The sequence below is a fragment of the Notolabrus celidotus genome, chromosome 17, assembly GCF_009762535.1.
Source record: "Notolabrus celidotus isolate fNotCel1 chromosome 17, fNotCel1.pri, whole genome shotgun sequence".
In the NCBI taxonomy this organism is placed as follows: domain Eukaryota; kingdom Metazoa; phylum Chordata; class Actinopteri; order Labriformes; family Labridae; genus Notolabrus; species Notolabrus celidotus.
The window spans coordinates 29570729-29584135 of record NC_048288.1 but is presented as its reverse complement, the minus strand read 5'-3'; the positions used below and the strand labels follow the sequence as shown (position 1 = coordinate 29584135).

Sequence of the window (13407 nt, the reverse complement as noted above, 5' to 3'; positions counted from 1 at the left end):
AACATGAGGCCGCCATTTGAGTCGCAATGAAACACCAGGCTTCTATTTGAGTCGGGAAGACACATGAGGCCTCTATTTGAGTTGATAAGCAACACCAGGCCTCTATTTGAGTCACAAAGAAACACCAGGCTTCTATTTGAGTCGGGAAGAAACATGAGGCCTCTATTTGAGTTGATAAGCAACACCAGGCCTCTATTTGAGTCGCAAAGAAACACCAGGCTTCTATTTGAGCCGGGAAGAAACATGAGGCCTCTATTTGAGTTGATAAGCAACACCAGGCCTCTATTTGAGTCGCAAAGAAACATGAGGCCTCTATTTGAGTTGATAAGCAACACCAGGCCTCTATTTGAGTCGCAAAGAAACATGAGGCCTCTGTTTGAGTTGCAAAGAAACTCCAGGCCACTGTTTGAGTCACCAATAAACATGAGGCCTCTAAGAGAGTCACAACTAAACACCAGGCCTCTATTTGAGCCACAGAGAAACACAAGGCCTCTTATTGAGTCGCAAAGAAACACCAGGCCTCTAATAGAGTTGCTAAGTAACACCAGGCCTTTACTTGATTCACAAAGAAACACAAGGCCTCTATTTGAGTCGCAAAGAAACACCAGGCCTCTATTTGACACACTGGATTGGCTGCTTCGTCTAATTCTGTTCGGTGTTACACTTCCCTTCGCTTCTGTCACTCTTTATCAATCGTAGATCATTTTGAGTCTTGGGTTGTAAAGTTTACAGCCTGCAGAAGTGTTCACAGACTCCCTAATCAGATTTCACATTGGATAATTCCAAATCAGAGCGGTATCTCTTGAATTGGCAAACACCACTATTTAGAAATTCAACATTCTTCCAGCAGCTACCTCTTGGATGGTTTTGTGTTCAGCTCAGATCTCAAGTTTATTCCACACCTGTGCTCCCTGCTGACATCAAAGTTAAAACTTGAGCCCAGCACTTCACAGTCTTAGACAGCACCACCAGCAGTTATCACCATCATCTAAAGTAGTTAGGCTAACTTTACCAACTGTCATCACCACAGTGGAGTGTGTTGACGAGACTGGATCGGCTGCCCTGCATGATGCTCTTCTGCATTAGCTGCCCTCTTTTCTTCCCAGTGGACATAGAAAAGTTGAGCTTTGGAAAGATGCAAAAACAGCACCTTTATCTTTTGTTGTTCTTTTTGCATAATCCAGACAGATTTTGAGGGTTTTGCAGATTCCAAATCACCTTGGACTTTGTAGAAGTGGCTAACACCTTTATCTTTCCCCACCATTGTCAGAATTCAAAATGCTTTCTCCAGGTACTCCTCGGATGGCTTTCTGTTAAGCTCTGCCTCCTATTCTTTTCCTGTTTGCTAGAAGAAGACAAAAGACACCGGTCTATTGAAGTAACAGGGCAGTGAGGCTATTGGCAGCCGGTGCGTGTTTACTGCTGTTTGAGGATGAATGCTGCACCGAGGAAGTCATAGCCAAGAGGCTCCAGTTTGACCAGCCAGCAAGGGTCAGCGATGCAAACACCGCCAAGGCAGTTTCAAGGTTTTCAGAAGAGCAGAGGCTTTGTGGGGGTCAGTAAAAACTGCACAAGTCCTGGAGTTAATTAAGGCTGGGGCTGAAATCACTCACCATAGAGTACACTATAAAGGGGATTCACTATTGTACGAATCATGAGTGATTATTATTATTATTCCCTTTATAAAGGACTCGTATCCAACAATGCCTTGTGAAAGGTAGTTTACAACTAATCACTAACCAAGCAATATTTACATGAATCAAGCATCCCAGGTCCAAGGGGAGATGCTGGAGGGATGACTCAGAAGAGTTTGTGTTTGGAGGCGTTTTTATTGAGGAGTTGCAGTAGAAGAAGAAAATGTAGTTTTTGGTAGATTGTAGGATTTTTGTGTGGAGGGACGGTCATTTTCCCTTATGATAAACCACACAAAACCACAGCCTGTATGCAGATGATGAATTAATGAGATGTGGATCATCCTAAATACAGTGTTTGATATTTATTTACTGTATTTAATTATTGTTTAAAAAAACTCAATATAACATTAATTATCCAAGATATCCACACTGTTATTCTCCATTGATGTCTTGCCAGTGTTGAGCTGCACGTCTTGTGTCTTTGGTGTCGTTGCTATCTGCATCTGACGAGACAGAGAGTAGTGACCAACAGTATTTTTTTTATTGTGTCGATGAGCTCACTATTGCTCTCTGCATAGAACACTCTGATATGAAGTAGGGGACGACTGGTATTGTTTTTTGTAAGGCCGATAATGTTAATGTCTATTAGTAGTGCATGAGACTGATAATCAATATTTGGGACAGACAGTAATTTATTTATTTACATAATAATAATTATTGTTATTATTATTATTTTATTGTTATTGTAATATTTTTTCTTTCTAATAATATTAATAAATTAAAAATTAAATAAAGGATAAACATATTTATTGTTTCTTATTATTATTATGAATTATATTATTATTAATAGTACATTTTTTATTATAATAATAGAAATATTATAATTTATTATTATTGTTATTTATTTATATTTTACATTATTTACGGTACAATTGAAAAACCTTCTGTTAGAATTTGGAATTTCAGATGTTACAAATTCCAACACATGAATTTGTTGATTGCTTTAATACATTTTTAATAAACACATCATTTTAATGAGTTCATCATTTACAGTAAAGAGCCAATCAAAACGTGCTGTGGGCGGGACATTAGGTGAGACAAACCAGTGATTGAAAATAGAGCCTGAGGGAGTGAAACTCCTGCAGCGGAACCAAAGTAGCGCACAAATGCCGAATTTCGTCCTTGCTAATCGTCCAAGGCTGCTAATCAGTCGACCCATAGAATGGAGCAAGGAGCAGCGAATGAGTATGTAACTTGCTTGTCCAGCTGAAACTTCTGGGTTGTAAGGTTGGAATCCTTCCATGTTTCCATCACACCTCCGGACTCACACCCCGACTCTCTCTCTCTTCTCCAGCTCGCCATGACTCACCCAAGTCACCACCTCAACTTCGGCATGAACCCCGATCACGCCCGCAACTCCCTCTCCAACTGCGGCATCCGGCAGCCCAAGTACGGAGACCGGAAGGTCCACCACATGTACATGAGGAAGAAGGGTGAGTCATTTCTCTCTCTCTCTCTCTTCAGATCCCCCTCTCTCTGTGTTTATCGGCCGTCCCTCACCTCTCTTTGTGTTCTCAGGAATCAACACGTTGATTAACATCATGTCTCGTCTGGGGCAGGATGACCCCTCCCCCTCCAGGTAGGCTGCCTGCAGGCTCATATCTGTTCATGCTATCACTGACCACAGGAGCAATCAAAGGGATGATTCTGGTGATTAATACACCCGGCAGGCCCGCTGACAGGGAAATTAACTCTAACTGTGAAAGGATGTGATCTCTCAGGGGAGCAGAAATGAGCTAATTTTAAGGGCAACGGCTGCTTGTTATTATTAAATTTGAGCTCCTGTAATTCTCCGGGCGCCGATTAGGTAAGCAGCTGTTTATGTCTTTGTTTGAGTTTTCTTTCTGCAACTTCTTGAACCCTTTCCTCCCCCTCGCTCCGTCTCCTCCTCCTCCCCTCCTCCCCTTCTCCCCTCAGGATCAATCACAACGAGAGACTGGAGTTCCTGGGAGATGCTGTCGTAGAGTTCCTCACCAGGTGAGACAGCACCCTCACATCTGTGATGGACACGACCGCTAATTGAAGCCGACTACAACAACACCCTGCCTTTTCTTCCTTTTTCTCCCCCCCGTTCCTCTCTCGCCCATCTCTCTTCTCTCACCCCCTCTCTCTTAAGACCGGAGGAACTTTACTTTAGATAATCTCCCCACTAAAAAGCCCCTGCTAGAGGGGTAGTACTTTTCAAAGGTCCCGTGACTTTCAGGGGGCAGGGCCTGCAATGCTGAACGTGTCTGATTGGTAGATTAACCTCAGTGTTTTTATTCCGCCCTCCATCCACAATAACATCACACACATCTGTGATTCACTTGATTTCTCTTTCGTTGATTTTCTTTAGTTTTTATTTGTTCTATCTTTTTTGTATGTGTGTGTACTTTTCAAAAGAAGAAGCTGTGATTCTCTTGATTTAGCAGCTTGTAACAGTAGTCTTCTCTCAGCCCACCGTGAATAAGTTTCTCTCCTGGTGATATGGTTTTAAAAGTGACCCTGTAAACTGGAGACCTTCAGCTGAACGTGTCAGTGTTTGTGGAGTTTACACAGCTGTTGAAACACAGAGGGAGTTCCTGGGAATGCAAACTAGTTTAGTTTTTATCAAGATTTCAAAATATCCTCATCAGATATTTAATGATGGTCTAAAGACGTTTATGAGGGATGCATCCGGATGAGAGTCTCCAGTTAACAGGGTCGCAGTTCAAACCAAAACACCGGCCGATCTCTGCCACGTCTTTTTGAGTTCAAAAGGATTTTAAAGCCGTGTTGAAACGTCTTTGCTACTCGCGCTTATCTCCTCTCACGTGTTGATTCATTCATTGCTTTTTCCATGTTTTTAGCCGCAGGAGCAACATTTTTACTTTTTCATGTTTTTCTGCTTTTGGAGCACGATTTCAAATATGAGGAAAATGTATTATTCCGACAGGCTCCGGGTCAACTTTTTAGTAAATTTTTTTTTGTCAAATTTTTTTTTTTTAATCTTTTTTTTTGTCAATTTTTTTTTTTAAATCTTTTTTTTGTCAAAATTTTTTTTGTCAATTTTTTTTTTTCAATTTTTTTTTCAAATTTTTTTTGTGTCAATTTTTTTCCCCAAATTTCTTTTTCAAAAAAAAAAATTAAAAAAAAAAAATTATCTAATTTTTTTTTTGTCATTTTTTTTTTCAATTTTTTTTTTGTCATTTTTTTTTGTCATTTTTTTTGTCATTTTTTTTGTCTTTTTTTTTTGTCTTTTTTTTTTGTCATTTTTTTTTGTCATTTTTTTTTGTCATTTTTTTTTGTCTTTTTTTCCAAAAAACATTCAGTCATTGTTTTTTCCATCTGTGACTCACTTGATTTCTCTTTCTTTCATTAGTTTTTATTTGTTCTATCTATTTTGTATGTGTGTGTACTTTTCAAAAGAAGAAGCTGTGATTCTCTTGATTTAGCAGCTTGTAACAGTAGTCTTCTCTCAGTTAACTGTTTAAACCAAAACACCGGCCGATCTCTGCCACGGCTTTTTGAGTTCAAAAGGATTTTAAAGCCGTGTTGAAACGTCTTTGCTACTCGCGCTTATCTCCTCTCACGTGTTGATTCAGTGAATCCATCTGTGATGAAATATAGCACCATCTAAAACAGCGCCAGCTGAGTCTCTTCATGCTAACAGGCTAACTGTTGTGTTGCTCATAATGATACCTGCCTGTCCGTCTGCTTCTATGGAGTCATCTGTGATGAATGACATTCGTCTTTGTATTACTGCCCTCTACTGGTCTGGTGGTGTAGTGCATTTACCTCACTGGCCTGATTTGCACAATCTACCCGGGACTTCAGCCCGTGGTCGAAACACAGACAACAATGGGGGCACAGGAACCTTTTAGTTCCTGGTAAAGTAGTTCTGCACCTTTTATTGTCTGTCCATCCAGCGCTCTCCTCTACATACTTTCCTCTCATTCAAGACAGTGATCTACTTGTAATTGGAAGCAGAGTGTAATTTTTTCTTCCATCCCACCCCCCCCCCCTCCTTTTTTAACCGGCCTGAAATTCTCCATGACACCTTGCAATTAGCTGTCTGGAATCGCTGTCTGGAATGCCGACTGTGTTATTGACTCCCAGGTGAGAGCCAGCACTGCTGCCCGGCACTTACCTAAGCACCGTGCTAATTATATGTGGCTATTATTAATCTTTGCAGACTACCCAGCAAAGGTAGTGCCCACCCACCGACCTCCTCCTCCTCTTCCTCTGAGTGGATATTACTAGAATCAAATATAAGAAAAGGCTCCCACTCTCTCTCTCTCTCTCTTCCTCTCTCTCTCTCGCCACAGGATGTTACACTCAAATAAACACACAGGTTGCAAAAAGGCAGAATAGATTTTCTTATCTGACTTCCATTTTCCCCAACAGCATAAACTTCTGCTACCAAAATGTAATTCGTAACCCTCAATGCTAACACTTCCACAACAGTGAACATCCAGGAGCCGGATTAAACCTTAATAGGAACTGACACTGGGCTACACAGGACACTGCTCCAGCTCCTTATGCAGCAAGAACATTGTTACAAAGAAGGCGGTTAGCCTCTGTTTCCTCGGATATCTCTGGGCATGTTTCGCCACTTTCCCCCCCTCCACCACCTCCTCCACCTCCTTCCTCTGCCTCCCTTCTTTGATTGTTAGCGTCTGACGAGACATGCTTGGCCTACACTCTGGCCCTCTGAATTATTTATCAGCCTCTTGTCCAGTTAAATGGGTAACAGCAGATCCAGCCAACTGCCTCGTGCACCTCCAGCGCACGCCACTGCCGCTGCTGCTGCTGCTGCTGCTGCTGCTGCCCTTGGAGGCTATCTGTGCTCTCCGCTGTCCAGCCAACGGAATATTTTGCACATTTGAAAAAAAGGCTCAACACTGGGGGTTAGAGCTGAACAGAGGGGGGGTCAGGGGATGATGTTATTTTTAGGAGGGTCAGCAGATGATGTAAGAAAAAAAGTCCACTTGCAATATTTGATTCTTCCTCTATCAAGCAGTTTTATCAGAGGCAGTGATTGAAGTGGAGATAACTTTTTAAAGTACTTTTATTATGCTTAAAAAAATAAACTAGACATCCTGTTTAGAAAGTAATTAAAGGAGTATTCTGCTATTTTTAACCTGGTGCTTAATTTGACTTTTATTCTGGTCTAAATGACTCAGATAGACACTTTCTCCTATAGATTTCTTCAGCTTTTAAGGTCTCTTTGCAGCTCAGATTGAAGAAGTGTCTGATGATGTGACCAAACAATGGGTTCAGAGATCATTTTTATTATATAGTGAATACTTGTATGTAAAAACAAACACACTCTCTTTAATAGAAGCAGACTGTATGAGCAGAATCAGTGTTTTGCCTTGTGTAAAACTGGAGTTAGATGGATATAGATAGAAATGCTTTATTGATCCCCCATTGGTGGAAATTATTTTTGTTCCAACAGCTTACAATACAGGACAGGAGAATACAACACTGTACTTAAAACAACCTCAGTTGACCAAAGTGCTGTACAGATATTAAAATACAATTTAATCAAACACAATATAACAATAAATAAAAACAATAAAAGAATAGTAAGAGCTCAATTTAGGAAATAAAAGAGTAAAAAAGTTAGCTGGGACTGAACGCCAAGGAGAAGAGATTTTTTCAGTAGTGTTTTAAAGTGATCCACAGACTGTGCAGCTCTAACCTGGAAAGGTGGGCTGTTCCACAGCTTTGGGGCCGCCACTGAGAAGGCTCTGTCCCCACGAGTAGAGAGTCTGGACAGAGGTACTGCCAGGAGCAGCTGGTTTGATGACCTAAGTGCTCTGGAAGTACTGCGAGGCTGTACAAGGTCTGATAAATAAGACTACTACTACTAATACTAATAATAATAATAATAATAACAATAACAATAATAATGATAATAATGATAATAATAATAGTAATGATAAAAATGATAATAATAACAATAACAATAACAAGAATAATAATGATAATAATAACAATAACAATAATAATAATGATAATATCGATAATAATGATAATAATAATAATAATAATAATAATAATGATAATAATAATAATAATAATAATAATAGTAATGATAAAAATGATAATAATAACAATAACAAGAATAATAATGATAATAATGATAATAATAATAATAATAATAATAATAATAATAATAATAATAATAATAATAATGATGATAATAATAATGATAATGATAATAATAATAATAATGATAATGATAATAATAACAATAATATTGCTAAAAAAATAGCAATATTAATAACAATAATCATAATAACCATAATAGCAATAATAATATTAACAATAATATAATAATAATAATAATAATAATACTAAAATAAAATAAAAAAATGAAAAATAAATATATAACATAAAATAGAATAAAATATAGCAGATAACAGACATATACACTCTGTACACTTCTATCTTATGAATCAATAGTAAGATAAGTTTTTGCATCACAAAATTAGACCAGGTTTTTGTGATCACACAGCATGAAAACAGTCAGTTTCTGGGTGTGAATCATAAATAATGACCAGGGAAGACAGAAACATAGTGCAAGGTCACAAAGTAGCTGCCATGTAGTGAAATGAAAGATGATGACTATCAGGACATTGAAGTGCTGGTGTTAGACCGTCTGATTGCATATGGGATGAAGGACATAGTTGTTGGTCTTCTGCCTCCTTGATTGGCGTATTTGTTTATTTTATTACCTGACTTGGATGCATTAATCGTTAGTTAGCACCCTTTACTATTTCTTATAGCATGCAACTCCTGTAATGTGTGAGTTTTAAACACTGATTATGTCCTTTGAGTCCGGTGCCTTGAGAGAGAGTGATGTCATTTATGTTGCAGGGTCAAACAAAGCATTTCATTTTCTCGCTGGATGGAGAAATCTGATTCAAAAATGCTTAATTTTGATGTTTATTATGTCAAATATGATGCCCAGAGTTTGACACACAGCTGTAAGGTTGAAGCAAACATTAGTGGAAATGAAGGAATCATGAACCTGGTCTTTATAAAGCAGCTTTACCTTGACACCCAGCCCGTTTCTGAACACCACACTGATCTACCAGCACATCTCTCACCTGGAGCTCGTCTCTCCGTGAGCTCGTCTCTGTGACTGACACTTCAGCCAGGAAAAACAAGTGTCTCTGCTCTAATTATTTTTCATTACGCTAAGTGGTCTTTATCAATTCCAAGTGCTTTGTTTCCACACTAAGACCACAATAGCCTGACAAATAGACCTCTCGTGAATTTGGAGGAAAAAAAACCAAAACAGAACGCCACCTGCTTTCCCCGCGTTGCATTGATTAGAATTGACTGAATTAAATGGCCTGTTTTAATTCAAATGAAATCAAATGATACGCCGCGGTTAGGGAGACGCTGGACCGTAATGAAAATGGAACCTGCTCGCCTGGAACCCAGCTGTGGAACCACTGAAGCATCTGCGGCCGTTTCTGGGTTCCAACACCGGCCTGGGGGGGGGGGGGGAGGGCTGGAAACCTCCAGGAAGTTAATGAGGAGGACTTGAGGAATCGGAGGAAGGGCCAAACAAGGCATCAAAAGAATCTATATTTTTCTGCAATTTCTTCTGCCCCCTCATACCTGACCGACTTCCTCAAACGCCAATCCCCATCTCGCCGTCTCAGATCCTCAGATGCTAATCTCCTGTCCTCCATCACTAAGACCAAGCACCGCACCTTTAAGGACAGCCTTTGCCATCGCTGCCCCAACTCTCTGGAACTCTCTCCCTCCAAACATCATCATGACCTCTACTCCCTCCCCTCTTTATCTGTTTTGCACTTCACGTATAGCGTCTTTCAGTACCTGGAAAAGTGCTTTCCAAGTCTTATCAATTATTATTATCATTATTAAATATCCTTTTTACAGACTCTTATTTCTGTTGCTCTAAAGATAAACTTTGAGTTAACTTCACAGCAAAATTTTGTCAACTCAACAGTAAGAAAATAAAGTTAAACATGGGCAACATCCAAAATTATCTTCCAACATTACAGGAGATTTTATTTTTGCAAGATGTTTTGAAAGTATTTGGTCTCATCAGAACCCGAAGATATCTTCAAACTTTGGCAGCTGGACTAAATTCAAGTGAATTTGTCTGATAGAAATAAAAAACATGTGCATTATCAATCAATCAATCAAGCTTTATTTATAGAGCACCTGTCATACAAATCAAATGCAGAGAAGTAGAGACTAATGCACATCATTTGCAATAAAATGTATATAAATAAACAACAAAGGAAAATTGTTAATAAATGAATAAATAAAACATAAAACATAAATAGTAAAGATAAAAGTCTAAGATAAATAAAATCACTAAATAGTAACTAAAAATTGTAATAAGATAATAAAAATTGAAGTGTTAAATATGCATAAAACAATAGAATATTAAACAAAGTATAAAATTATAAATGAATAGAAACTAAAAGCCGGACTAAATAGTTTATCTCCAGCCCCCCCCCTAATTATTTTGTCAACTTGAATTATAATGAGCTTGATTTCGCCAACTGATGGCGCCTTTCTCTTGAAATAAAGCGACACGTTAAGCGGACACATTTTCAAACTAATGCAGGTTAAAGAGAAACATGAAAATACATTGAAGAGAAGTTCTTTGATTTCATGGTTTTACAGTCTGCTGATATTTCTCTGACTCTCACTATCACTGTTATCACTATTTATTTATTTATTTATATTTATGTAACTAATTTAATATTTTTTTGATTAATTTGATTATTAATTGTCTTATTATTTGTTTTTTCATTTATTATTTAAATGCTCTAAATCTATCTTTTTCTATTTCCTGTGATGTGACGTCACCTTCTTCTTAAAACCTTTTTTTTTCCTTTAATGAATTCATTTTTTACTTATTTATTCATTTATAATTTACTTATTTATTTATTTATTTATTTATGTTTTTATATATTTACTCAAATATTTACTTATTTATTTTCGTATTTATTTATGTCTTCATTTATTTACTTATTTATTTATATATTAATTTACTCATATATTTACTTATTTATTTATTTAATAATTTATGTTTTTATATATTTACTCATATATTTACTTATTTATTCTCGTATTTATTTATGTCTTAATTTATTTACTTATTTATTTATTTATTAATTTACTCATTTATTTACTTATTTATTTATATATTAATTTACTCATATATTTACTTATTTATTTATTTATTTATTTATTTATTTATTTATTTATTTATTTATGTTTTTATATATTTACTCATATATTTACTTATTTATTCTCATATTTATTTATGTCTTAATTTATTTACTTATTTATTTATTTATAATTTACTTATTTATTTATTTATGTTTTTATATATTTACTCATATATTTACTCATATATTTACTTATTTATTCTCGTATTTATTTATGTCTTAATTTATTTACTTATTTATTTATATATTAATTTACTCATATATTTACTTATTTATTTATTTAATAATTTATGTTTTTATATATTTACTCATATATTTACTTATTTATTCTCGCATTTATTTATGTCTTAATTTATTTACTTATTTATTTATTTATTAATTTACTCATTTATTTACTTATTTATTTATATATTAATTTACTCATATATTTACTTATTTATTTATTTATTTATGTTTTTATATATTTACTCATATATTTACTTATTTATTCTCATATTTATTTATGTCTTAATTTATTTACTTATTTATTTATTTATTTATTTACTCATTTATTTACTAATTTAATTTCTTAATTATTTTTTTTATAAACCCTTATAATAATGATTTATTGCTCTACTTTTTCATCCAAATCTTTTGCGTTATATTTTGTGTTTTGCATGTTAGAATTTCTACACTCCTCTCTGTCTGTTAAAGGTTCCTTCTGTCATCCTAATCCTGCCATGCTTTTATTGTCAAAGAACTTTGTAAACATTTGTTTTTTAAAGGACTCAAAGACTCAGTCCATGACTCCTCCTTTAACACCTCTAACCTGTCTTCTCTCTCTCCTCCTCTCCACAGTGTCCACCTCTACTACCTGTTCCCCAGCCTGGAGGAGGGCGGCCTGGCCACCTACAGAACAGCCATCGTGCAGAACCAGCACTTAGCCATGCTCGCTAAGGTAAACTCCCCCTCCTCCTGCTCTAACTCACATGGAGTCATCCCTCTGCAGGTCAGAGCAGTGAAAGGTGTGCGAGCTGACAGGATGACATGTCTGAGACGGGGTTATTGTTTTCTGTCTCACTGTTATGACTGTGCTTCATTCTAAGGGGACGCTGGGGAAAACAGTAATTTTGTCTTTCTGCCATCCTTACTTCTTCTTTTGCCCCCTCAGGTTTGTAATTGGAGTTAAAAGGTTGTTGTTTTGGAGGGCTAGACTAGTGCGGCTTGGGTCCCAGTGGGCCCCTAGAGGTCTTCCTGAAACACTCTCCAGTTCCTGTTATCTCCAGCCCCCCCTCTGTTTCCCTCCGTCTCTCCCTCTCTCTCTCTCTTGCTGGCAGCGTGGTACAGCCGAGCCTCTCTCTCTGGCACGTTTGTAAAGAACACAACAATAATCGTCCCGTGATGTGGAGAAAGCAATTAAAAACTTCAATCTTTCATGTTGCTCCCCGCTGAATACAAAGATGCAGCCGCCTGAATCTGCATTAGTGCTGTGTTGCAGTTTGGCTTGTTTCAATTTGCCGCTCGCGGTAAAGTGAGTGTGATACACTGTTCGACGATGCCAACTTGTTTACCAGGCTCCTCTAAAGCCGCCCGCTCAAGAACACTCGCAATTATCTTTCAAAAAATATCTTCAGCGAGCAACGGCAACAATCCGCCACTTCACACGAAAGGCTTAAAAGTCAGAACGGGTTTCCCTCTGAGTTGGAGTATTTATGAATTGTGATTTAATTTGTGTGTGCAATCGCAGGGGGTGGGATACCACCGACAGCTTTCAGCCGTAATTAAATAGCACCCTGACTGTTTTTTGCCGGGTGTTCGTCTGTGGTGCGCTTCCAGGAAGAATTGAGCTACTTTTGACTCGGTTCAGAGGAATAGTTGCAGAAAGTTTGACTGACCAACAGCACCACACATCACAGTGCTTATTTGGGTTACATGCAAACGTAACTTTTTATCCTAATTATTAAGAATACTATCATAACAAGTGTTCTCACATTATTATTATTAAATCAGACATCTCTGTGTCTCATGTATCGTCCAGTATTATCAAAGTGCTTCTTCTGTGCAGCTCTATGCAGGGTGTTAACCTTATCAACAAAGTAGGGCTGGGTGATAATTCGATAACAGTAATTATCGTGATCTAACACCTCCCTCGTGATCTTACACCCCCCAACCACTGGAAATAGAGGGAGCGCTAATGAGCCTTATACGCTAGCTGCCACCCAACATTAGACAGAAGAAGAAGAAGACATTGAACAGCCAATCATGTCACAGGGTGAAAGGTAGGCGGGGCCCAAAGAAGTTTGGAGAGGAATGTTATTAATTCAAACATCTCTTTGTCTCATGTGTCCTCTAGTTTGATCAAGCTGCATCTTCTATGCAGCTCTATGCAGGGTGTAAACCTTATCAACAAAGTAGGGCTGGGCGATAAATCGATAACAGTAATTATTGTGATATAATTCTTCTCAATGTTAGCTCAAAATTTGATATATTTAAACCTGTGATTACTACCCCCAACCACTGGAAATAGAGGGAGCGCTAAT

The 13407-nt window shown here is 37.2% G+C and overlaps 1 protein-coding gene across 1 annotated transcript in view; it reads left to right on the top strand.

Moving 5' to 3' along the window:
• The window catches only part of drosha (drosha ribonuclease III), a 185543-nt gene that overhangs the window by 70922 nt on the left and 101214 nt on the right, over window positions 1–13407 (top strand). Inside the window, 4 exon segments of the mRNA XM_034706399.1 lie at window positions 2989–3127; window positions 3213–3273; window positions 3612–3671; window positions 11726–11825. Of these exon segments, the coding sequence (XP_034562290.1) occupies window positions 2989–3127; window positions 3213–3273; window positions 3612–3671; window positions 11726–11825 (360 nt within the window).